This window comes from Leptosomus discolor, chromosome Z, assembly GCF_034619465.1.
Source record: "Leptosomus discolor isolate bLepDis1 chromosome Z, bLepDis1.hap2, whole genome shotgun sequence".
NCBI lineage: Eukaryota > Metazoa > Chordata > Aves > Leptosomiformes > Leptosomidae > Leptosomus > Leptosomus discolor.
In genome coordinates, this window is record NC_141419.1 from 39,912,598 (window position 1) to 39,938,136 (window position 25,539).

Sequence of the window (25,539 nt, forward strand, 5' to 3'; positions counted from 1 at the left end):
AGTTCTGAACTGTGAACAGACATTATATATTTTCATCTAGTGCTGTGGCAAAACCATATAATCCTCAGAAGCAAGAAACAAGTGCAACAATTCATACATTGTTTTTTCATTTTTAATTTAGTAATCATTGAATGGTTCCAGAGCAGGCACTACATGACTTCAAACACAATCAAAGATCTTTGAAATAAAGGTGAAAAATAACCTCTTCACCTCAGTATACACACGCGCATATACACACACACACTCAAATTAATTTATAAAATCTGTACATATGTACTTTTCAGGAAGCAACTCAAAGGATCATGTCACAAAGAATTAGTTTCTATACTCTGACACACCACAAATTATAATCCATGTTTCTGAAGACAGGGTTTAAGCACACAAAATGCCATGCAGTGCTATTTAGTAGAAAATGAATCAGTAAACAAATTTATCTAGTTAGTGCTATAAGAAAACACAAAACTCCTTAAATAAAACAAATAACAATTTATCAGAAATCAGAAATATTTATTATCCTTGAGCTAGGCAGGCCCCAGTTATTTGTGTTTCCTTAAGCCTATCTATCCCCTTGGTAGACAAAAGTGAGGAAGTATTTGACTATGAAAATCCAAGATACGGAATTTGTTATTACTGGCTGCAAAGGTAGTTCAAGAAAGGAGTATCCTTGTTGAATCTGAGTCTGACAGCCCATCTTCTTGATTAGTTGCCTCATACTCGCCCACATTATCAGCTAATTCGATGTCTTGATCATCATTACTCTCTGCACTGTAATCAACTTCTTCAAGGAAGCGAGGCTCATCTTCATCCAAAACATACGTGGTGGGGCTATAATGAACAAGAAGTTGCATGAATCACATTAAAAGTTTTACTTGGAACAATATGTTCGGACCATGCCCTGTCCCTATCTTGACACAGAATAACCCAAAAGTTACCTCATGAAAGGAGCAGTTTACCTGAAATAGCACCCATTTTTTAATTGCAGTAAGCAACTGGGAGCCAAAACCACATTTATAAGACCCTCAATTAACTAATCAGTCATATGCAACGCATTATCCAAATGTGCCACAACGAATTAGCTACACGTTATAGACCTATCCTAATGGCCTGTGAGAACATATAATTATAGCAGTACCAGAAGTTGCTGCAGAAGGATACAACTACATAAAGAAATAGCAGTTGCTATAAGGTATAAACAAACTAAAAAACAGAGAAGAGTCTAAAAATTCAATTGGGAAACCTTTGTATTTTATTAAAACACACATTTTACTCAAAAGCATTGTGGGCTATTACACTGTCTGTATCAGTGATGACAAAACAAGGAGTCACATTTACACTTACAACTAAGATTAAGTTCCCATATGAATCACTTGACTTATACCAGGTCCTCACACATTTGCACACAGCTGAAACTTAAAATTTGTATGTTAAGCCTCGCAACTCAGAGGCAGTGGCTTTAAGGAACTGAGCCGCTGCCCACAGAATCGTCTATGCCCTTAACTAATGGCCTCCAAGAATAAGAAGACTAACACCTTTAGTGTCAACTGGAGAAAGGATAAAATATAACTTTCTGACCTTCTCACCTCCCTAGGGCAAAGGAAAGGAAAAAGGAAAAAAAAAAAAAAAAAAAAAAAAGAAGAAGTATTTTCCAGACCCAGTTTTCCCAATCTTCCTTGGGATATAAAAAGCTATCTGCTCAAAAGCACTAAGTATTCCTAAATAGTTCATAAGTAATTTTATCTTCAGACGAAGTCCTAAGAAGGTTTTGTAATGCATTTTACCTAATAATCAAATCACACAGAACTCTCATACAAAACAGTGAGCACGTTCTTCTTGAGAAAGACCACAGGGTATCTGTAGAAATGTTCACATATTTATTTTGATGAATTTTGTCTTAAGGCACACAAGAGCTGAGCTTGGCTCTGGTTTTATAATTAAAAGGATTAATCACTGCTTCTTTCTAAAGGTCTTTTAGGAGCGTAAGTGGACCACCTGAAGTCTGCAATGCAATCTCTGTTCAGTATAACTAAATTTCACAGTATTCTTCCTCTACTTGTAGCCTCAATGACATGCTACACTGTAACGCTTTGTGTTGTTGACAGTTAATTCAAATGTTGGGAGAAGAAAGAATGAGAACTGTCAGTCCTAGCTTAGAAAAGGACAGAAGACCTAAAATAGTAAGGAAGTAAATTATCAAAAATTCAATTCAGTCACAGCCTCTGGATTTACATTTAAAACAATCTGTATCAAGGTTCACTAAACAAGCTTATACTCATTAAGCTGTGCAAAAAGGATGTTCCACAAAACTAAATACTTTCAAGATTATTTAAGGCGTAACTAGGGCAACAACCCACTATGTTGTTAGTTAATGAACTGGGTGTTTAAAACAAAATTATTTCCATTTAGGAGAGGCAAAGAGAGAGGAAAATAACCAGTATCTTGGCTAAGATGCTGCTTTCATTTTGCAGGTGGGGCGCCCAACAGACCGTCAGGATACATGCTTCACATGAAGAACCTGTGGTAGAGCCGGCAAAGGAATACAACTTTTCTGTGCTTTCCTCCTGTAATGCTTTCTGCCCTAGAAAGTCACTACCTACCCACATTTCTGCGAAGGAAAAAAGAGTTGGGGGGAAAAAAAGTTTAAATGTTTCGTTCAGAACAAAATGACAGGAACTTCACCAAATGTGTCACATTTCAACAAGTGCACAGATTTTTTGCAACTTCTGCTTCTAATCACTCAACACAGATAACTGATTTGTTAGCTTTTGTGCGCAAGGAATCCGCACGGCATTCACAGGACAGACTGTGTAATTCATTTCACAGGAAATGGAGCCATTAAATCTGAATGTTGGCCTAATATTAACTAATAATTCTGAATACTGAAACGGAAAACTACAAATATTTTATTAACCACTGACAACGTGACGTTAATGCATTACAGTAGGCACTTATAAAAACTCATCTTAGTGAGGTATAATATAGAATAGTAAAGCTCTTTAAAAAAATAATTTATCCACTCTTTCTAACATGTCATTATTTGGAAATTAAACTCATACTTGATCCAGTTTAAAAAAAGCAACCAACAAAACCTATTTTTTTTTAAGGAAAAAACACAGAACTGAACATAAAAGCAAACCACATAGTTCACCTCTTCTAAGTGGCTTGTCAGCTCATAGAGTATGTCCTATACACACACAGGTCTATGCATTCAATATAGTTTTTTTGTTATATTGGTACAAAATTATTTTACTTGCTCACACGTGTAAGCATGTAGTCATGCCCCTAACTTCTAGAAACTCAGCCACTGTGCATGGTCTTAAAGTCAGTGTGACTGACGGAACACATGCTTTAGACACTTGCTCTGGCACATGCATATTCAAAATTCTCATTCGAAACCAAGGGATGCTTTTTGGTTTTCGACATTTCCCATTTAACAAAATAAAAAACAACATTATATATTCCTTTCTCTACTCAAGAGAGGTGCCATTAGAATAGATGAACAGATCTTATTTTCAAAGCTACATAAACCTTTAATGTAAAAACTGGTTCCAAAATCTGCCTCATAATAATCTTAGCTTTCTACTACCATCCAAGACAATGCACCATGACTTCTCAATCATTTATTACTGAAAATAAATATTTCAATTATATTTATTAAGATTATTTTTTCACTTTCCCTTCCTGAGTCTTCATTCCTCACAAAATGGTATCTGAAATATCAAATATATATATATATATATATACACACCGAATATAAAATCCAAAATAACTTTCTACATTCAAAGGAAAAACTTGTGTCGCCCACCACTCACATACACTTGCTTTCCCATGGCATGTTTTCTTCTGACGTATCAAATGTTAACCCTGGATATTTAACTTCCCAGCAATCTTTATTCTAAAGGTTGGCATAATTCTTCAAAATGTAGTTATTACTCCACTGAGGCTGGGTCACAAGAAATGTAGAAATCAAAACACCTGAAAAAATTTCTTGCTGTTTAATCAAATTCTTTATTTGCCTCCCTGCCACTCCCCACCCTCGGCATATCTTGTGACAATATATTTTTAGCTGCCGTCATGCTGATTCTATGGGTTTTAATTTCCTAACTTTTCCCTTGGGCTGTTTCTAATTAACTTGCTCAATAATCCCTCTTCCTCTACCCCTACACCTCCTGCTTTTCCTGTTAAAAGGAAATCATTCTTTTTCTCAGGTTAGCAGAGGTTGTTTATCACACAACTACAGTTCTGTAATGTAAGGGATGCCATAATCTGTGTATTTTCTTTGAAGCCACAGCAGTTAAAAGAGAACAGTATACGAAAACTCGAGGTTTTGCAGATTTTACTTAAACAACATTTTATGGGTAAAAAGATGACCTCCTAAATACCTGATTAATATACCTGATACAATGCTGTGGTCTTTATGTTTACAAAGAACTTTAAGAATATCCCTTTCATTAAAAAAAAAAAAAAAAAAAAAGAGTATTTTCTACATCACCTGCCATTGAATACACTGAATTTAAGAATGAATACAACTTTTTCTCTAAAACATATTTTAATTACAACGCCTGACTATGTTTTTTCTTATCTACATTAATGCCCCAAATATATTAAAAAATAAACCTATTCACTAACATGGTATATTTTTTCAAACTAAAATTTTATTTGTCCCTCAAAAGATATACTTGGATTTTTCATTATCCGTATGACTCAATTAGAGAGAAATTAATCTACAAGCCAGACACAACCATTATCAATTTCAACCACATGGAGATCAGCAGTTTTCCGAGACTACAGGAGAAGTGTATACACTTTAAAACTTTGGATGAAAAAAATCAATAAATATTCCCTGCCAAACTATGGAGAGTTGCAGCTACTTGGGGAGTTGGAAAAGGAAGGAGAGAAAAATCTGAAGAACTAATGATTCCTTTTAAAACTGCATTGCCAGGGGAGGGAAAATTTTAGAGGAGAAGGAGAGTCAAGAAGTATCACAAAGGAATCATTTCTCCATACTGTCCCTTTTAATTTCCCTTTAGGGTCTATATTCTCTTCTAGGGATCAGCAACGCGCTACAGCAGGCAACTTCACACATGCAGCTACACGTGCTGTCCCCTTGAAGAGCTCTTCACCTAGGTGTTTTTCCCACGTACTAAGGATAATTCCTCAAGGGCATTTCCAAGGCTAAAGAGGAGAACATGTCCAACATTTTTCTAAGCCACAAGATGGGTATCCAAATCCCATTTAAGTCTCGTTTTTAAATATGCCCACTTTCAGAGTTACAAAATATCACTCCACAGCTTAATAAAAACTAATCTCAACCCTTTCTTTGTGCTATCACCCTGAAATACATTTTGTGAAACTCCAAACTGGATTAAATTAGTTAGATTCAACAGTCATTGACTGTAGCCCACACTAGGATCATACTACCAGGAGTGGAAGAAAAGCTTGAAAAATGGTATGAAGAATATATAGCATGTTCACCATACTTATTTTTTTCTCTTTTTTCACCCTAATTACTAGTTTCCTTATCTTGCCCTACAGAAGACAAACTGTACTCTGATGCTATAGTCTACACAGAATTAAAAGCAATCACTTTCATTTAGCCAGAGGAGGGTCTTGGTGCACAGGCACGGCCACTAGGCCCACCAGTGAAACAGTGGTCTCGTCTTCGATAGCTTTTTCTTCCAACCTTTTGAAAGGCCAGGACAAACACGTAAGACACCTTCTTTTTAAGTTGCACTCCTAAGGTACTGGAAGAAGGACCAAGAGAAGCTCAAATGCTGCAGAAGAGTAGGAAGGAAAAAAAAAACCCTTTTATTCCTAGGTGAAGGAGATTAGAAGTCTGCAAATATCTGGGCAAAGTTTAATAGTTATTAAGGGGGAGGGAAATAAAAGTAGGACAAATCCAGTTTCCTTCCGGCAGCCTAAAGAGAGACCCTTTGCAAGGTCTTGGACACATTCTCACTGCACGTAGCCCTCACTCCTTGCCCCACCAGTTTGATTTCTTTTCTCAAGTGTAAGACTAAGTGCAGGAAATGGATTTTGCATCAGGTTTTTTCTTTTTCCCACAGCTCCTTTTGTCAGTCTACTTTTCCTACCATTTTCTAGACATGCTGGGTCCCAAAAGCTCAGACTGCTTCTCTGATATAATTAAATCAAATTAACAAACAAAAATACAGCATGTTCTAGAACACACCAATGAGCCTCAAAACAATCAATGAAACGACTAGAATTTCCAAAAGAGGTCAAGTTATTGCGCAAAGGATAACTCCAGTTAAGTCCTAACAGTTATGACTGCAGTCATATGTTTTTGTTTCATTTCATACAGACCCTATCAAACCTGTCAGCATGACAACTATAATTCTTACTACAAGATCAGTATTACATTTAGTCTAATCTTTTCCATTTGGAACTGGGGGGAAAACATTGGCAAATGGGTTTGAAATAATTAAAGAAAAATAAAGTGTTTAATTCATCACTAAAAATGTTGAAGTGCACTCCCAAAGGGAAATAAATCTACTTATTGCTTTATTTTTCTTAAGTCAAATATGTTTCAGACATGGTTCAAAAGGAACTCATGGAAACTGAGCCTATGTAATGAAATACTGGAAGTATATTTTAGAATAGTAACATTTACTTAGTCATTTTAAGTACAACCAGTAAAACAAAAAAGAATTTCAGAAACCCTACAGTCATTTCTAAAAAATAAAAGCAGTGCTTCTGTGTTTTTAGACTTGAATGTTTAAACTTGCCTGCTTATCCTCTAAAGCATTAAAATTTGTGGTTTTGTAAAAAAACAGTAACATCCAAAATATAAAGGAAATAACTACAATTTTATTCATTGCTCAATTCTAACACTACAGGGACATTACAATTGTGTAAAAACTACTGGGTTTTATACTTCTTATTCATGAATTTTTTTACCTGCATTTTCTATAAGTAGCTTCTCATTAATCTCTAATGGTAAGTTAACGAGCCACAAATCATATAAGTATGAGGAAAGTATAAACAAACGTAACGGGTCTGCGTGGCAAGGTTTTGGCAGCGGGGGGGGTTACAGGGGTGGCTTCTGTATGAAGCTGCTAGAAGTTTCCCCTATGTCAGATATAGCCAATGCCAGCCGGCTTTAAGATGGACCCTCTGCTGGCCAAGGCCGAGCCAATCAGCAACAGCATTTTTCGCCTCTGTGATAACGTATTTAAGAGAGTGAAAAAGTTGTTGCGCAGCAGTAATTGCAGCGAGTGAGAGGAGTGAGAATATGTGAGAGAAACATTCTGCAGACACCAAGGTCAGTGAAGAAGGAGGGGGAGGAGATGCTCCAGGCGCCAGAGCAGCAATTCCCCTGCGACCTGTGGTGGAGACCACGGTGAGGCAGGCTGTCCCCCTGCAGCCCGTGGGTGGTGGAGCAGACGACTGCCTACACCCCGTGGAGGGCCCCCACGCTGGAGTATATGGATGCCTGAAGGAAGCTGTGACCCCATGGGAAGCCTGCACCAGAGCAGGCTCCTACCAGGACCTGTGGCCCATGGAGAGAGAGAGGCCCACGCTGGAGCAGGTTTGCTGCTAGTGACCCCGTGAAGGGGGGCTCACGCTGGAGCAGTCGGTTCCTGAAGGACTGCACGCCATGAAGGAGACCCACGCTGGAGCAGTTCATGAAGAACTGAACCCGTGGGAAGGACTCACGCTGAAGAAGTCATGGAGGACTTTCTCCTGTGAGAGGGACCCCACACTGGAGCAGGGGAAATGTGTGAGGAATCCTCCCCCTGAGGAGGAAGGAACAGCAGGAACAACAGTGTGATGAACCGACCACAACCTCCATTCCCTGTTCCCCTCCTGCGCCGCTCAGGGGGAGGAAGGAGAGAAATCAGGATCAAAGTTAAGCCCAGGAAAGAAGGGAGGGGTGGGGGCAAGGTGTTTTAAGATTTGGTTTTATTTCTCATTACTCCTCTCTGAGTTAATTGGTAATAAATTACATTTTCCTTTAGTCGAGTCTGTTTTGCGCATGACAGTAAATGTTCAGTGATCTCCCTGTCCTTATCTCAACCCTACAAGCCTGTTGTTATTTTTTTTTCCCCTCCCCTGTCCAGTTAAGGAGGGGGAGTGATAGAGTGGCTTTGGTGGGCACCTGGCATTTTGGCCAGGGTCAACCCACCACAACAGACTATTACAATAGAGTAACAGGAATGGAAGTCTGAGCATACGTGCTGGTTTGGTATCTGGCGGTGTTTTGGCACGGTTTCGGTATCGCGGGAAGGGGCTACGGATGGTGACTCCTATAAGAGGCTTCGAGAAGCTCACCGGCTCCAATTTCGGACCCGCCTCTGACCAAGGACAGGCCAATGGCGCCTCTGAAAAACCGCAAGTTCCCCTGCATAATGCGGCAGCTCTTCAACAATGAAAAGAAAAACTTGCATGTGTGTGAAAGAAGTGATTGATTCCGTCTCTTTGTTTCGTTTGTGTTGGTGAGCGAAAGGAGACGTGAGAGAGACAGCCCCGCGAAGCCCCGGTCAGTGAGGCAGGAGAGGGGCAGCTGTGCCGGAGCAGAGGTTCCCCTGCGGCCCGCGGTGGGGTGGCGGCTGAGCCCCTGCAGCCCCTGGAGCCCAGCGGTGGCCCAGAGGTCGCCCTGCAGCCCGCGGAGGGCCCCGGGCCGGAGGAGCAGGGACCGGGCCCGGAGCAGAGCGCGGCTGCGGCCGCGCTGGAGCCGCCCGTCGGTGGGAGGGCGGCAGCCCCGGGAGGGCCCCGCGCTAGGGGGTTCTGGGGAGCTGCGGCCCCGCGGGAAGGACTCGCGTTGGGGCAGTTCCTGGAGGGCTGTCTGCCGGGAGAGGGACCCCGCGGTGGGGCAGGGGAGGGCTGCGAGGGCCCTTCTCCCTGAGGGGGAAGGAGCAGCGGGGACACCTTGTGCTGGACGGACTGTGACCCCCATTCCCTGCCCCCTGCGCTGCTGGGGGGGAAGAGGGAGCAGAGCTGAGCCCGGGGAGACCGGAGGAGGGGGGGGGGGGGCGGCGAGGTGTGTTGTATTTCAGACCTGGTGGTGCCTCTCATTCTCCTTCATGGTGGTGGTTGTTTGTATTAAATGTATGTTGTTATCCCCAAGTTGAGTCTGTGTTTTGCCCGTGACCATGACTGGTAAGTAAGCCTTCCCTGCCCTCAAGCTTTTCTCCTCCCCATCCCTCAGGGGACAGGGTAGGGGTGAGCGAGGGGCAGCAAGGGGCTTTGGAGCTAACTGGGTACGCTCAAACCATGACAGCATATAAAGCAAGCAATTGTGCAACTATCTTCTGACGTCTGCCTCTGAAGAGGAACACAATTAGCTTTATAGATGATCTTTGTATAGATAGATACCTAATAAATACATACCTCAGCTGATATTTTTAATGTCTGTTGTAGAACCACACAGAAACACTAAAACTTCAGCACTTGGGATACAAGGATTGAATCAAAGGACAAATGGACAACATATTTCACAGATTTTGCAAACAGGTTTCAAGAGGTGTTAATAAAGATCTGTTTCTTAAAGCACTAAGAAATAGAAAAAAATTAAATGAAAATCTATTTCCTGTTAATTACAAGCAGAAGGACTTCTGCTGCACAGAAAGTAGCCAAATCCTTACTAAAGGGGAAAGAAAGAAAACCCTACCAAGCAAACTTTTCCTCCAAACAGCAGTGAGGTCTCCTCCAGGTAGGAAGCCCAGCTCCCCTGTGCTTCAGCTGTAGAAGTACCTAGAAATACCAACCACAGTCGACTTTACGTTTCATTATCATTGGACTGGGAAGTGGCAAAAGGAATCTCAAAAGAGGTGTCTCTAGGAGCCGATACTCATCCTATCTATGTAAATTAGCTGTAGCCTTCTAGCAAGATGTTCTGGAGTGCCTCTCACATCCCCAAGATGACAAGAAAAATTATGATTATGGAATCTGAATGAACTGCAACATCCTCAGGCAATGTCCAGTCTTCTTTTTCACTTTACAAGGGAAATGCAGCATAGCCTTGAAAATCTGTTCAGTGATAATACAAAAATACTCCTTAAATAGAACCTACTGCCACCCCTTGCCAAAAAAAAACCCAAACCAAACACAATTATAAAAGTCCAGAGGAAAATCCATGCTGAACCACACTTTTATTTGGCTGTTAAAGTCTGAATATTCCTCCTTTTTTTTTTTTCTTCAGGAGGGAAGATCTCATCAATACCTGTCTACTAAGCCCTCATCCAGTACTTCCTGAGACAGTACAAAGGGGATTTCAGTAGAATTTGTTTAAAAAGATTATATTAAAATTTATTTTAAATAATATCTAGAATAAAGGAACATGGGTTCTCCATCATCCCATGAAAGAGCTGACCTTTAACTACAATCTGTCTTACAGTATGTGTTTCAGTTCTGAATATAAGACTGTCCCTAAAAATAAATAACATGAGACTTCCCCCTTGAGTATCATCACTGATAAACAGTACAGGTTTTTGAACGTTCCGCTGAGACACGCAGTGAGTGCTACCAAAGACAGGAAACTTGGGCCCCAAGGATATCTGGCCCAAAGGTTATATGGTCATATTCATGGAAAAACAGAATAAAATTGCTCTGCTCTAGACATACTTGTCTAAGTAACTGAGGCAAAAAGTCTGATGTCCTAAGTAAGGTATACAGCACAACTCAGCTTCTGAGCCTCTGGAAGCAAAAGTCGGACCATCTCTTATTTCCACCTATGGCAGTATTAATCCCTTTAGCAAAGAATGAAAGAAGATAATGTGCAAACATAAATGATTCCAAGGCACTTTTATGGCTAACAGTGGAGGTACTATGAACAAAATTACAGTTTCTTTCTTATGCAAAAATAGTGTACATACATGGGCTTCTACGGCACATAGCACAGCTATCAACATAAAAAGGAGTCAACCCAGTTGTCCAGATAGCAAATTCCTATCATCATGCATAGAGATGGGTCATTCCGTCTCAGGATACTAAAACTGCAACTTAAAAAAAAAAAAATCTAGTCATATTGTTCTAGATTTACTAGAGGAACATTTTGCCAGGCTAAGTATTAAGTATTTAAATATTTTTCAGTGTTTTTAATTACAGATGATTGCTTAGGTAACTTTGGTTAAAGTAATCTGTTTGATGATGCATCAGCAGGTACAGACAAAGCGGTGGCTGTACATAAGGCTGCTGTGGTTACACATAAAGTTCAAAAAAATTCACACTTGAAAAAAGGGACAGTGTGATATTAGGTCAATGTTCCAGTAGCGACACAGACAGCAGTACAGTTTGCACTTTTCTCTTCAGTCCCTTCATCATCTTAGGTGCTGCTCACTGGACTCTCTCTAGTGTGTCCATGTCTCTCTTGTACTGGGGAATCCATAGCTGGACACAGTACTCCAGTGCTGAGGACAGGCAAAGGATCACATCCCTCAATCTGCTGGCTACAGTCCTCCTGATGAAGCCCAGCGTACCATCAGCCGTATTTGCAGCCAGGGCACATTGCTGGCTCATGTGCAACTTGGTGTCCACTATGACCCCCATGGCCTTTTCTGCAAAGCTGCTTTCCAGATGGTCAGCCCCCAGCATGTGCTGGTGCCTGGGGTTGTTCCTCCCCAGGTGTAGGACTTCACACTTCTTGCTGAACTTCATGAGATTCCTGTCAGCCCATTTTTATGGCCTGTCAAGGCCCCCCTGGATCAGCCATTCCTAGTCCAGCATCATCTGGTAACTTGCTGAGGGTACACTCTGCCCCATCATCCAGGTCATTAATGCAGATGTTAAACAAGAGCGGACCCAGTGTTGTGCCCTGGGGTACACTGCTAGTCACTGGCCTCCATTTAGACTTTGTGCTTCTGATCACCACACTCTGGGCCCAGTTGTTCAGACAGTTTTCAATCCACCTCACTGTCTGCCCATCCAGCCCATATTTCATCAGCTTCTCTATAAGGATCCTATGGCAGATGGTGTCCAAAATCTTACTGAAGTCAAGGCAGACAATATCAACTTCATCCCCCTGTCTACCAAGCCAGTCATTTCATTGTAGAAGGTTATCCGGTTGGCCAAGCATTACTTCCCTTAGTGAATCCATGTTGATTACTCATGATCTCCTCCTCCTTCATATGGCTGGAAATGCTTTCTGGGGTTAGTTGTTTCATCACCTTCCCAGGGATCAAGGTGAGGCTGACCAGCCTATAGTTCCCTCGGTCCTCCTTCTTGCTCCTCTTGAAGACAGGAATGTCATTGGCTTTCCTCGAGTCTTCAGGCACCCGTCCCAATCACCATGATCATTCAAAGATTATTGAAAGTGGCCTTGCAGTGACACCAGCAAGCTCCCTTAGCACTTGTGGGTGCATCTCATCAGGACCTACGGAATTAAACATTAAGTCCTGTCTGCTTAAGTATTCTCCAACATGTTCCTCTTTCACCAGAGGTAATTCTTCCTTGCTCCAGACCTTCCCCAGTCTCTGGGTCCTTAGATTACTGAAAGCTGGACTTGTTACTAAAGACTAAGGCGAAGAAGGCATTCAGTACCTCGGCCTTTTCCATGTCCTGTGTCAACAGGGCTCCTGCCCCATTCAGTGGTGGTTCCATATTTTCACTAGTCTTACATACTTCTAGGAGGCCTTCTTGTTGCCTTTGACATCCCATGCCAGATTCAACTCCAGGTGGACTTTATCTTTCCTAACCATGTCTCTGCATACCCAGACAGTGCCTCTATTCCTCCCAGGTTACCTGTCTCTGCTTCCACCTTCTATGTATTCCCTTTATGTGTTTGAGTTTTATCAGGAGCTCTTCATTCATCCATACAGGCTTCCTGGCATTTTTGCTTAAGTTTCTGCTCATGGAAATGGACCGCTCTTAAGCTTGGAGGATGTAGTCCTTGAATATTCACCAGCTTTCTTGGGCCCCTCTTCTCTCTAGGGTCTTATTCCACGGGACTCTTCCAAGCAGATCCCTGAAGAGACTGAAGTGTGCTCTCCTCAGTTCCAGGGTTGTGATCTTTGCCCTGCTCCCTCCTCTTGGGAGCCTGAACTCCATCATCTCATGGTCACTGCAGCCAAGGTTGCTTTCAATGTTCAAATCCCAACCAGCACATCTTTGTTTGTAAGTACCAGATCCAGCACAGCACCTCTCCCTATTGGTTCTTGTATCACTTAGGTCCAGAAGCTATCATCAGTGCTCTCCACGAAGCTCCTGGATTGTTTATGCCCTGTTGTGTTGTTCCTCTAGCAGATATTGGAGTGATTGAAGTCCCCTACAAGGACCAGGGCTTGCGAACACGAGGCTGCTTCTAACTGTCTGTAGAAGGCCTGATCTATTTGTTCTTCCTAATCAAGCAGCCTGCAGCAGATACCCACTATCATGTCATGCAGAGGCATCTGCTCTTTAATCCTCACCCATAAGCTCTCAGCTGGCTCATCATTCATCCCCAGGCAGACCTTCATGCATTCCAGCTGCCCTCTCAGAGGGCAACAGCCCGTCTTCATCTTAACTGTCTACCTTTATCAAGAGAGCCTGTATCCTTCCACTGCAGCACTCCAGCTGTGTAAGCCATCTCATCATGCCTCCATGATCTCAACAAGATCACAGCCCTGCAACTGCACACAGGTTTTTAGTTCCTCGTATTCATTCCCCATGCTGCACGCATTTAGTGTGCAGGCACTTCACAGAGGCACCCCAGCATGCTGATTTCCCTGAAAGGGTCTGGGTTTTTTCCATATGGTCCCTCATAGGCTTACATGCTTGAGAGAATGCTGTAAAGCAATGCTTTAAAGAAGAGACTCAAAGTGACTTTTAACTATTCAGTATTTATGAATAAATGATTTATTTTAAGTACGGTACTTAGTGAAGAAGTTTCTCACAGTACCTCTGTGCACTAAGGCTAATTCAGCTGTCCCCACTGCCAGTCTAGACCGAAGCCTGTCTACGCTATTCTTGATCTCCTGCGGAGACTCTGCAGCTTCCCTAGATGAATACCCCAGAACTTCATATTTGCTTGCCATACAGAAATTTTACCCAAAGTCTAGACTGACTTTTCCTTGTAATTTGAAGCCTGGTCCTGTCTGCCCTAGGGAGAACACACACTTTGCATCTGTCTTCTTGTATTTGAAGGCAGCTGTCATGTTCTTTCCTCCTTCTCCATCTCCTAAATTTCTTTTCATTTTGATAAAGGCCTTGTGACAAAAGCTGTAATCAAAACAATAAATTTTATTTGCTGTAGTAAGAATTCCTCTGTCATAAAGATGAAATTCCATCTAGTGATTTCTCTCAAGAGCTTTACAAAATATTGCCCTGTGCTCCTCAGCTTTATTTCAAGGAATATATCTATCTGAGGGGTGCTATAGAACTTTTTTCAAGCATCTACACACTTCCTTAGCAGTTAACATTTTTCACTTCTCAAGTTTTGGTCTCTTTTGTCAACACTTACATCTCATCCCAAAGAACAACTGAAATGTCTATCAGTAGTAAGCTCCTCATATATTTAAGAAGAATCCTAAACAGATTACCTTCAGATGAAACACATCCAGAATCCCTGGTCACACACATATAACAATATATAAGCAATTCAACTTTTTTCACCTTAGCCTGATCCCTGTCCATGAAACAAAAGCCACTGAATCTGTTTGCCTATTTCAAAAACCTAGGACAAGATAACTGCTTTCCATAGTTACCTGATGATCAATTATCTCAGCCCCCAGCATAACAACAGTGGAAGCAGATTTTCTGTGCTAATCTCCCTGTAGTATTGCTCATTAAACTACTATGCTACAAAAATGAACAAGCAAGAGACTTTTTAGAGCAAATCAGATAATATTAATTCATTCTAATGGCCAGCTTTTCAAACTAGGAAAGGAATAAAAGAAAAAGAGTTCAAGACCATTATTTACGGCTTACACGCCCGCCTCCCCCCGTCTTTTTTAAACTATAGAGATAGCAGAATATGGTTTTACACTTGCAAAAACAAGGACACTAATATTTTATTTATACTTTCAAACTATGTCTTGCAAGCCTGACTGTATTCATACAACACTAAATGAAAATTTAGAGTGATACACTGAACAGCAACATTACAAATGTTGAGCACTGCTGTTTACTGCTATCATTGTTTTGGTATCAATGTTGCATTAGTACAGTAAACAACACCAAGGCATTCTTAGTGATTAAAATGCTATGTTTTGCCTGCACTGCAGACACCATGCTAATGCCATTCCAACAGTTGTAGAGCACTTTCTGCTTTTTTCAGCATCTGCCATATGACCCTCTCTGCTACCTATACTTCAGCAAGGATCACACATTAGTGAGGGTGGGTTACTCCAAAGCCCCCTTCTGATCCCGTCTCTTCCAAGAATCACTAACTCATCTTTACCCAAGCACAAAACTTGATCTATAGTAAAAATCCAGCAATTACAAGCATGCTAATGCTGTACTAGTGAGTAAATGATACTGGGGAATCCAGCCATCGCTAAAGGGACAGATATCTACACATCACAGTTACTCTTTATACACTTTTAAAACACTCTCCTATTGTTCTTATTACCTTTCAGCTTAACACTTTTTATTACTATTTGTAAATGTAATATAACACTGATAACACTTAAGTGTTTAAATGATGGAACTAAACATCATCTCCCCCTTCCACAGGGTACCAAAAATGCCCCCCCACATCTCTGCTAGTTTTGCGTGGTCTACAGACAAATTGCTCTTTAATCCAGCAGCTCATGAAAGTCTCAGTCTCAAGCACCTCCTTGTTTCAGTTGAACAAAAACAATAATAAATTTAATTTTTTCCCCAAATTTCCACAGTATTGCTTTAGCTCAGTCAGACTACAGCCTACTATAAATACATTTTCAGCTCTAAGTACGCCAAGCGGCAAAATATTATATTGTGCAAATTTTACTCTGCTCATTTAATGTTTTTCTGAAATCTGGAACTCTGCTTTATTTAATCTCTAACCAGATTTTCAGAAAGAGATGTTTGTACATTTGCTGTGCATCCCCAATTACCATGTTCATGTGGATACTTCACTGATGAAATACAGGAAAGGAAATATGTAAGAGTATGCATATTTTTGCAAGCCTACCTAGAGTTTTAAGAATTGGCAACTTAATACCCTAGCTTATTAATACATTTCTTTTGTGACCCAAACATTATTTCACACATTTTAAATTCTTTAAATGTTACATACCCCTACCAGAGGGGAAAAAAGAAAAAAAGTTTTGATGAAAAACTTACAGTACTTTAAGTCTGTCTAAATACGTTTTTAATACCGCAGCCAGTAATAAAAAAAGAAAGAATGATCTCAAAGAGACAATGGAGACTTAAGACCTACTAAGTTTTACTGCATATAACTCCCCGATGACATTAAAATTGCCAGTGTTCATCCCAGCACAAATGTGACATATAGTCGAACTCTGTATTTCTTGTTTTCTTTGTTTGAAGTTTGAAGCAATTGAATTAAAACAATAGGTCTCAAATATATTCAGATTACTGTTACACTAACAGGTCACAACACATCAATATTATTTTTGACGAGTGGAAGAATATTTTTGAGAGAATCTTTATAACACTTGAAAAATTGCAATTTTTTGTGAATAAAAGAAAGTAAATATAATAAATGTATACTACCTTGTCACTTTACAGCTTGACTCAATCAGCTCATTTTCAATATCCAACAGACTAGAATGCAGATTGTATTCCAAAGGTGAGGCCATCCTTTTTAAACGCAGTAAGCCAACACAGAACTTTGCTCCCATCTCCTCCAGTTCTCTTGTCCCTATCTGCAATCCCTAATTTAAAAATAAGATTTAAAAATACAAAGTAAGTACATAGACATGGACACACACATACCGCAGAATTACTATTTAAAACACGTTTCGTTATTTAATACATTCTCTTGCTCTAAAGATAGCGCAAATAAGAAAAAAAAAATGTAAACACTTAGCAAGAGTATCAGAGAAAACTCAGAGAGTAACTACATGGTTCCTCTGAGGCTGAACAGGTATTTCTGGACACATCCACATTTCTTTGGAGCTTCCCAGTCTACACTTCTAGTACATCAATACGAATCAGACTTGACCCAATGGCATTGGAAAAGAGACAGAAATCATGTCCCAGTTTATAAGTATAAATTACTTTAACAACCTGATACAAAATTTACAAAAAGGAATTCCAAAGACTAAGAGTCTAAACTCAAGATTCTTCCAACAGAGGTTCCACTAGAAAGGGGAAAAAAAAAAAAAAAAAAAAAAAAGAAGAGTGAATTCACATTGTAGCTGTGATCAAGTTCATTGCTATGTTCTGGCAAATAAATAAGACTATGTAAGGGAACAAAGTTACTCCTTGACACAAACATGTCTTCCCCTCCTACATGTTAAGAGGCTACATGTGTTAATTCTGAAAGCATTTATTCACACATTCAGTCACTGAAAACAACAAAGTATCAAAACTCACAGCTGGCTACCAATTCGAATGATACAGCAAGTCATTTTCCTCTGCAAAGAGTATTTAGGTAATATTCTACAAGTTTACATATGTGATAAAGCCTCCCATAAGATACACTTTTAATTTACCAGCAGTGCAGTATGTAGGGACAGAACCTCTGACCTCAACTACTTTATAAAAAGAGAATGATATTCCAGAGTGACCCTCAACAATTCAGGTATTGTGTAGTACTGACTGTATATACACTAATGAACTAAGTGTCACAACCCAACTCAATCTCCCCATTTGCAACTTCCATATCTCAGAGGAATTTAAATGGATTTTAGTTTGGATCTTCTAAGCCTCTTAAGGTAAATGGTAGATTTTGACAAAACAAGCAGGGAAGCAGAAGAACCAGGAATTGGTGGTAAGCTAAGTCATCAAGTAGGAAAACACACGAAGCAAAAAGAATAGAGTAGGAATTTTTCTTTACTAAAAGTTAAAGCACACACACATAAGCTTTGTATATGTTGCCACACTAAGCCTGTATTTTAAAATGCAAGGTTTAAAAGAAAGTGCTATATTGTTCTAGAAATGGTACAGTCCACGCATTCTTCATGTACCATCTTGAACATATGCACGCTTAATAAATGGAACATTTAATCTTATTTTTCTTGCAAATTCTTTTTTTTTCTCTCTCTGTAGTCTTCATAAACAAGGCATTTTTTAGTAACAAGAAAGTAAATACTATATTCACTGTTCTAAACAGTGCCATCCTCCAGCCAAAAGGTACAGAAACCTGTTAGCAGTGAACAAGAGTTGGGTATTTCAGTGCTATTGTTAACAGTAATACTACTTACCTCTTTTATAATGCTTTTGAGCTGTAGGTTTCAAAGCACTTTAATAATAAAGGAAGAATTATCCTCACTTTACTGATGGAGAAATGGAGGCAGAGAGGGCTGAAGCGATTTGCACAGTGTCCACAGCATGTCACTGACCCCACTGGGAACAGAAATCAGTTCTCCTCACTCACAGTGTAGTACCTGATCCAGAGGCCAATTTTGGGGTTTTTTTTTGTATTTGTTTGCACGTCAGTAACATTCGAAGACCCCAGTCATAGATGGGGCTCCACTACGCTAATCACAGGAAGACACAGTCCCTGCCCCAAAGAGATTAAAATAACATTAAGGACAAGAGGCAACAAGTACGCAGAAGAGGAAGGAGAAGGGTAACAGTAATCTCACTGTTACACAGATTACTAATGTGCACAACTTGATGGTTCAGAAACTTTTCTAATCGTCTACAACTGTTGCTGAAGAACTTATCGTTAGTCGGCAGATTCCTTATGGAAAGTACAACAGGAGTGGCTCTAAGTCGAAAAAGGACAAGAGTACAGTATGAAAGAAAGTGCAAAGACAATTGTTAGAAAGATAAATAGCGTGTGCACGTTCCGTGGCTGCTATTTTCAGCACAGCAGAAAGACAATATAACTAAAGAGACACCTAAGTGGATCAGATGGAGGTGGACAACTGGGAAATGCCTGGACAATAAAGTTTGAACTTACTATACTGAAGGGTTTACACACTTGCAGAAAAAGCCCATGCCAAAGCCTCAATTTGCTTCTGTCATTTCTTTAAAACATAATGGAGGATGCAATACCACACAGCTGTCAAATACCAAATTTCTTTACCCAGTGTTATTCTTCTATCAGTGAAATCTCTTAATTTCCATGAAACAAGAGATCCAAAGTCTGTTTCAGGAAATAATAATAAACGGTTGCCCTAACTAAGGAACCTGAGCTGAAGTTCATTTTTACTGAAGCCTTGATTACACTCCTCTTCTTGATCTTCTAATCACCTTCAACTGTTGCTCTACTACCTTTAACTGTGGCCTACTGAAGTTCCTCACGTGTTAACAAGTATTGCTTTTAAGCACAAGCTACCTGGAAGTAGCTGCTTTTTTTTTTTTTTTTCAAGCACGCACTGGATTTCATTCCTCTTCACATTTTATACAACTGTCATTTTTCTAGACATTTTAAGTGGCTGGTTCAAGTCTTCACACACATGAAAATACCTTCACATGAATAGAGTGTTTCAGTGTTGAACTTTGCCAACTGAAAGCAAAGATGCAAAACAAAGGCACAACAGACTGCGACCTCAAGTTGAGAAGAACACTCCTGCAGTATGAACTTAAATTGGAAACAGCCATACTAAGATTTGGAGAAGTCAGCTGGACAGTAAAACATCATCTTGTTCTTCTGCTTTCTTATTCAGCAGAAGCTACAAATATGTGATCATTTTTGCGAACTCAAAATCTAGAGACTGAAGAATCACGGTAACTTATAAAGTTTGTTGACTGAATCCTTCTCTCCTGAAGTCTTCTCTTCATGTGCATCACAAAATTGCCAGATAAAATCTTTTTTATTAACTTAAAAATTAAGCAGTACTGCCAAATTTATTAATCTCCAATCAGAAAAGGGATTGATTTCAGTTTTCAGGTGGTTTGAATTATTGCAGAAGTTGTTATTTTGTCTGGCATCTTAATTGTCCTCCATAGTTGATCTTGGAGCACCTTTTCACCTGAACTTTGCTTTTCAGTATTCTGAATCACAGATGACTAAGCAGTATTTGCAGCACTAATTCTCAATGCACTACAAAGACCCCACGCAGGCAGTTAAAACAAGATTGCTTCCAGAGATAACTCTGTCACCAGGGATCCTAAATTCAGGTAAGAATTGCTAACTTCAGTTCAACAGCTTCCTGGCTGGAATAGTCTAGCATCACCATTGTCTGAGTAAAATTAAAAAGAATAAAAATTGATGATCTGATATTATCCAGCTTTGGCAAAGACTCAGCATTTCTTCCACAAAGAACAGAACTGTTGAGTAATCCTCTTTGTGCTTTGAACAAAGTTCAGTGATGATGCCAAACCAGAAAAAGACTGGACAAGTGCTTCAGACCTTTACATGATACACAGTCCAGTCCCTCAGATCTGAACTGTCATGTCCTTCGGGGGTGGGAAGTAGGAGGGGAGAGAATTTCTACAGTTTAACTCCTATCTGTGTTTTGAAATAACATGAAATATGTCATTAATTTGTACAGCAAGTTTATTCACAGAGCTGCTGGCCCTGCTCCTTCCACAGAAAAAAAAAAATAAAAAATGACTGAGCCTTTTCATCTCTCCGACCTTCTCGTTGGAGAAATGTTGCTGTTTTCTTGTTCTGTCTAGCTACCTTGGCCTTTTAGATACATTTTCTTAACACGTCTGAGCATTATAGTGAAGAAAAAAGTGAAGAATCGTCCTCTATGTTCAAAGGATGACCAACACCTCAGAAACTGTTTTATTCCAAATAAAATGTATGACATAACAGCAATTTGATCTCATCAGCTAATTCATATAAAATAGAAGAATGCTCTTCCCTTTTGAGTAAGTCATTTTTCAACAGAATTCAGACATTTTTTTCCTCCCTTACTGAAGAAGAGCTTTGCAGGTTAAGCATCTTCAAAGTCTGTACACAAATATCTTCAATTCACCCTTCTTAAGGACTTTCTGTAGCAAACCTGCTCAAGCCGTGAAGGTTCATGTTTAAGAATATACTGGAAGTTTCAAAATAAGCAAGTTGGATGAATTATCATTTTTTCTAAAGCTCTATAATGATGTCATCTGAGGAATAACAGAATATTCTGACAACAGCAGAAACACTTCTCTTGTTAATTGACAGAATTCGTTCATTTAGTAGTCACAGACATACTGAAATTCCTGCCGAAATATCTGACTTCCTTCTGACTAGGGAGATAAGCATGGGTGTTGGAGAATACATTAACACATTAAATATACCTGGCTCCAACTTTTTTTTTTTTTTTTTTGGTCCTGGCCTGTCCCACCCCTCCCCCTTGATTCCAGCATTCCAATCCTCTTTTTGTCAAGCACCTTATTTGAGGCTTGTGGTCATTTTCTTGATTAGCATTACTAAACTCTGTTTTCAAGCAGAGGAAACCATGACTTCTTCCATGAATGTTCATTTTAAAACCTTGCTTCTATTTGTAGCTAAATTTAACGCAGTGGCAGAAGTTGAAGATCAGAATTCAGGGTGGTGGTTCTTTTTTTCTGTTATGAATATTTTCTACTACTGAGAAACTATGAACAGGGTCACCTGTTTTCAAATATCCATCCCTGTTCACACTTTTGAAAGAAACAAATTGAAAACAAGTTTTAAGTCAAGAAGTCAAACAACTGTGAAGTCAAACAGCTATGATGAGTTCGGAGATGTGCAATTTGTAGTTCTGGTAACCTGATATAAAAGTGTTTTGATTTATAAGTCTGTTTCTGCAGTTACACAGGAAAATTCTGTAAGGGACACTACCAAATGTGTGCTGAAAAACTGCAAACTGCCATGGTAAAGTCTGAAATTGTCAGGTGTAAAGGAAGCTTTTATTCTAGCATCAGCATTTATTACTATCCAATTTTAATAATCTACAAGAAAGAAAAATTCTGATTTTTTTAACTACATGCATACGTACGCATTACAAGCAATAATTAACATTAATCTTGTAAAAAGCAGCCAATAAGCATAACATACTATGTGTGAAAGCATCAAGTGACAAATGAAGGCTGTTATGCAACCTATAATACTGTAAATTATATAATTTCATTCTAACATTAGTGTACACAAACCTCAGGAGAGTTTTAGAGGTTTAAAGCAAGCAAGCAAGCGTAGTTCAATGCAAATGGAAGGAATTATAAAAAAGAACAGTTTAACTGACATATTTTCTTACCTTATATTTGCCCTGGTCACATCCACATAACGTGCTTTCCATTGTGTAGCTCCTCTGTACTCCTATCTCCCTCCACACAACAACTCGTGCTGTTGATTCTTTGGACTTTTCCACTACAAAGCTGCAGCTGCCCATGCAGAATGCTGGGGCAGTTTGACTCAGGATCTTGGGGAGTGCCTGCAAGACCGCAATTTGAAAAATACAGAGAAGATTCTTTCATCTCACTTACGGAAGCGGGGGCGGGGGGAGGGGAATAATGCACTCACAAACTGTTACCAAAAAATTTTGCTGCAATTCAAATTAAAAGAACAAGAATGAAAACATTTCTCTATATGGAGTTTTCAAAACCCCATGTGTTTAAGTGGGTTGCCATTTCCTACTTATGAAAATGCTCTTTTTCAGATTCAATCACTGAAATCAAGTGTTGGTCATGTAGGTAGGAATCAGCAGAAGAATTCTTCAGGTGATCACCATCTCCTCCTAATTCACAGAACTAACTTTTCTCAAATTACATGTACTACGTACCCCATATAATTAATTAATTTAATTCCATTTCAGACTGTTTCAACAATCCAATTTGCACACCTAACACTGACAGTATTTTACGAATATACAAAATCCATTTGTATTCAGCAAAGCACTAGGTACATACTTAACTTCAAGAATGTGAATCAAAGTTCAACATAACTGTTTACCTGACAGCTTTGGAAAAGTTTGGACAGTTACACAAATGTATGTATTTGACTAATGCTAAATGACTACATTGTTTCCAGTTTTTATTTGTATTAGTTAAGCCAAAACACATGACCACTTTGAATGTATTATTTCAGTGGTACATTTACCATTATTAGCGTAAGCTTGCCAAAACATTTCAGTTAGCCTTTTTGAAATCAAAAGGCTTATCCCCACAATTCTTATTGACTGTTGTCTTTTGTGCACTATGGTAGTGCAGGCTGAAGTGACAAAACACCATATAAACACGCTGAGCGACAGACGTGAATGGACTGGACTGAGCATCCAGGAAATCACACAAGAAAATCATGGAGTGAGAGAATTTTTTTTTTACATGAGGGAGATTTGAGAAAAAAAGTCTGAAAGCATCTGTACCCATTTACACTCACAGATGCATAACAAACGTTTTAACCTGCATTCACATGCTTTTCAAGCTTAACAGTCTCCTCAAAAAATCATTTTTGGACACATTAGGTTGCACAGATTTGCAGTTGCCACAAGGCGGCAGTGGAGTTACACAGAAGAAACAGGTAACACGTAATTATTTGGAATTTTTGAAAGCTCACACAATGAGGCAGATATTGTTTGTGCAAGTTTATTATGTATCTGTATTAGGGGCACATGCTGTAAGTACACATCTTTATAAGGGGAACCTTGCCTATTTCCATACATAAAAATGTGTATTTCTCAGAGTAATTCAGTAATTTTATTTTTTTGTTGCTAGGATGTTGTTTGCCATTCTTAAATGACTCTTTTTTAAATCTAGTAATTATAAATGCACAGAAGCATATTTTCCATGTATTTACTATAACGGTAATGTGGAACACATGAAAGCACGTATTGGTACAAAGACTCCCAAAAAATAAAGCACACTACTAACATTAAATCCCTAGCTGTACAATGTTTAAAGCTCTCAAAATACTTTGAAGGACACTCATGAACTAAAACGAGGTAATTCTAAGTAAGTCTGCTTATGCTATAAAGTCATTATGTGTGCAGAATAATACTGGGAAGTTATTTGAAAAGTATATTCCAAATTCACACAAAGTGAAAAAGGTATGAAGGTCAAGCTTACCCTGTAACTAGGGTCTTCCATTACGTCACAAGAGGCAGCATTAACATTAGTGTGCCACATTGTCTCTTTGATGCTGCAGCCATACATAAATACATTCTTTTTACGAGAGTGACCATGATAATCGCAGTAGACCTACAATAAATAATTCGGCAAAATAAAGCCAAGGCATATGGCATTAACATTTTATTAGAAGTAATAGAAGGACAAATGAAAAATTTTATTTGTACTGTTGAAAGTTCCAAAGAATTAGGAAACACAACTCTTATATAATTAACTTGTGCATTAAGACAAAAAACGTAGGATTCATCTAAGGAAGGTTTAACCTTCTACCCTAGCAAAGGAAACAGATTTAGATCTAAAGGTTTGCAGAATACCAGTTCTCCAAGTCAAATTTAAGTGTGACACAGTTTACAAGACCATATTAAAATGTTTACTTTACAGACTAGCTACACAGACAAGGTTAAAAAGATTCAGAATTGCTTACACACACGTACTCACCAAAGGCAAACGTTTTATAGCAGCCAGATATTGCAGTAACCCTTTAGCATGGTAAATAGTGGGATGCAGATCTGGATTTGGATTTTGCCACTGTCTGTTTAAATCTTCTCCACTTAAAGAGCAACGGTGGCTATTGTGGGGGGGTGGAAAAACGCATGATGTAGTCTGTATTACCATACTTTTAAATAAGCCTCCCCCCCACCTCAACTTTTCCTCGTCACCACTGCTTCTTTGGAAGGAGTCTGGTAAGAAACAAACTTCAGTTTTCTAACATGCCAAATAATAGAAGTGTTTCGGGGGTTTTAAGTTATGTTACAGAAAACCTAAAAATAAATTAGAAGTAGCTTCTTATATGAAGTCAACTGTAATCTTGCTTATTTCTGTTGAAACTGAAGGCTTGCAATGCTATTCAAATGGTAGTGCAAAATCAGTAATTTTCAATGTATAGTATCTTTACAGTTTTGGTGTCTTGACTTGTGTAATACAAAGAGTAATGTCAACCAGAAATCTACGACTTGAAACATGAAGTTGTTAGAAGACAAGTAGCTGTGAGAAAAACAAGAAAGAAAAAAACAACCAAAAAACCCAGCAAACAGATAAAGACCATCTCTGTGTTCAGTCAGCTATCGACAAGAACTTCTAAACTTGCAGAAATTCATGTTCATGCAGTCATCTTCAGTATAGCTGTCTTTAGATTGGGTCTGCTGGGACAGATTTCTTAATTGTCCCTGTATTAAACTTTCCTTGTATTCTGAATCATTTAATTCCAGGTGTTCTGTTATATACATACTTCTACATATATCTAGACAGGGTTCTACTCAAATCTGTAATTGGTTTGATTTTTATTATTTTCTTTACAAAACCTTTTAAAGTACTACCTATAACTATGTAAGAACAAATAGTAGGTTAACCATACCAAAAATTACATATCATACGAATTTCATGTAACCAAGTAAATAAAGACTGCTGAATGTTTACTCATAGCAGTATCAAAAGGTTCTGAAATATCCCTTAAATTCATTAAGAGCGGTAGTAAGTGAAACAAATACTATTAATAATTCAATTAAATCAGGA

General features: G+C 39.1%; 1 protein-coding gene across 1 annotated transcript in view; it reads right to left on the reverse strand.

Annotated features, from left to right (window-relative positions):
- Positions 1-647: 647 nt before the first annotated feature.
- The window catches only part of AGTPBP1 (ATP/GTP binding carboxypeptidase 1), a 53,420-nt gene continuing 28,528 nt past the window's right edge, over positions 648-25,539 (reverse strand). Inside the window, exons 21-25 of the mRNA XM_086479439.1 lie at positions 24,466-24,595; positions 23,968-24,099; positions 22,161-22,337; positions 16,591-16,751; positions 648-825 (exon numbers count right to left, since the gene is read on the reverse strand). Of these exons, the coding sequence (XP_086335565.1) occupies positions 648-825; positions 16,591-16,751; positions 22,161-22,337; positions 23,968-24,099; positions 24,466-24,595 (778 nt within the window). The remainder of the gene's footprint in view (positions 826-16,590; positions 16,752-22,160; positions 22,338-23,967; positions 24,100-24,465; positions 24,596-25,539) is intronic.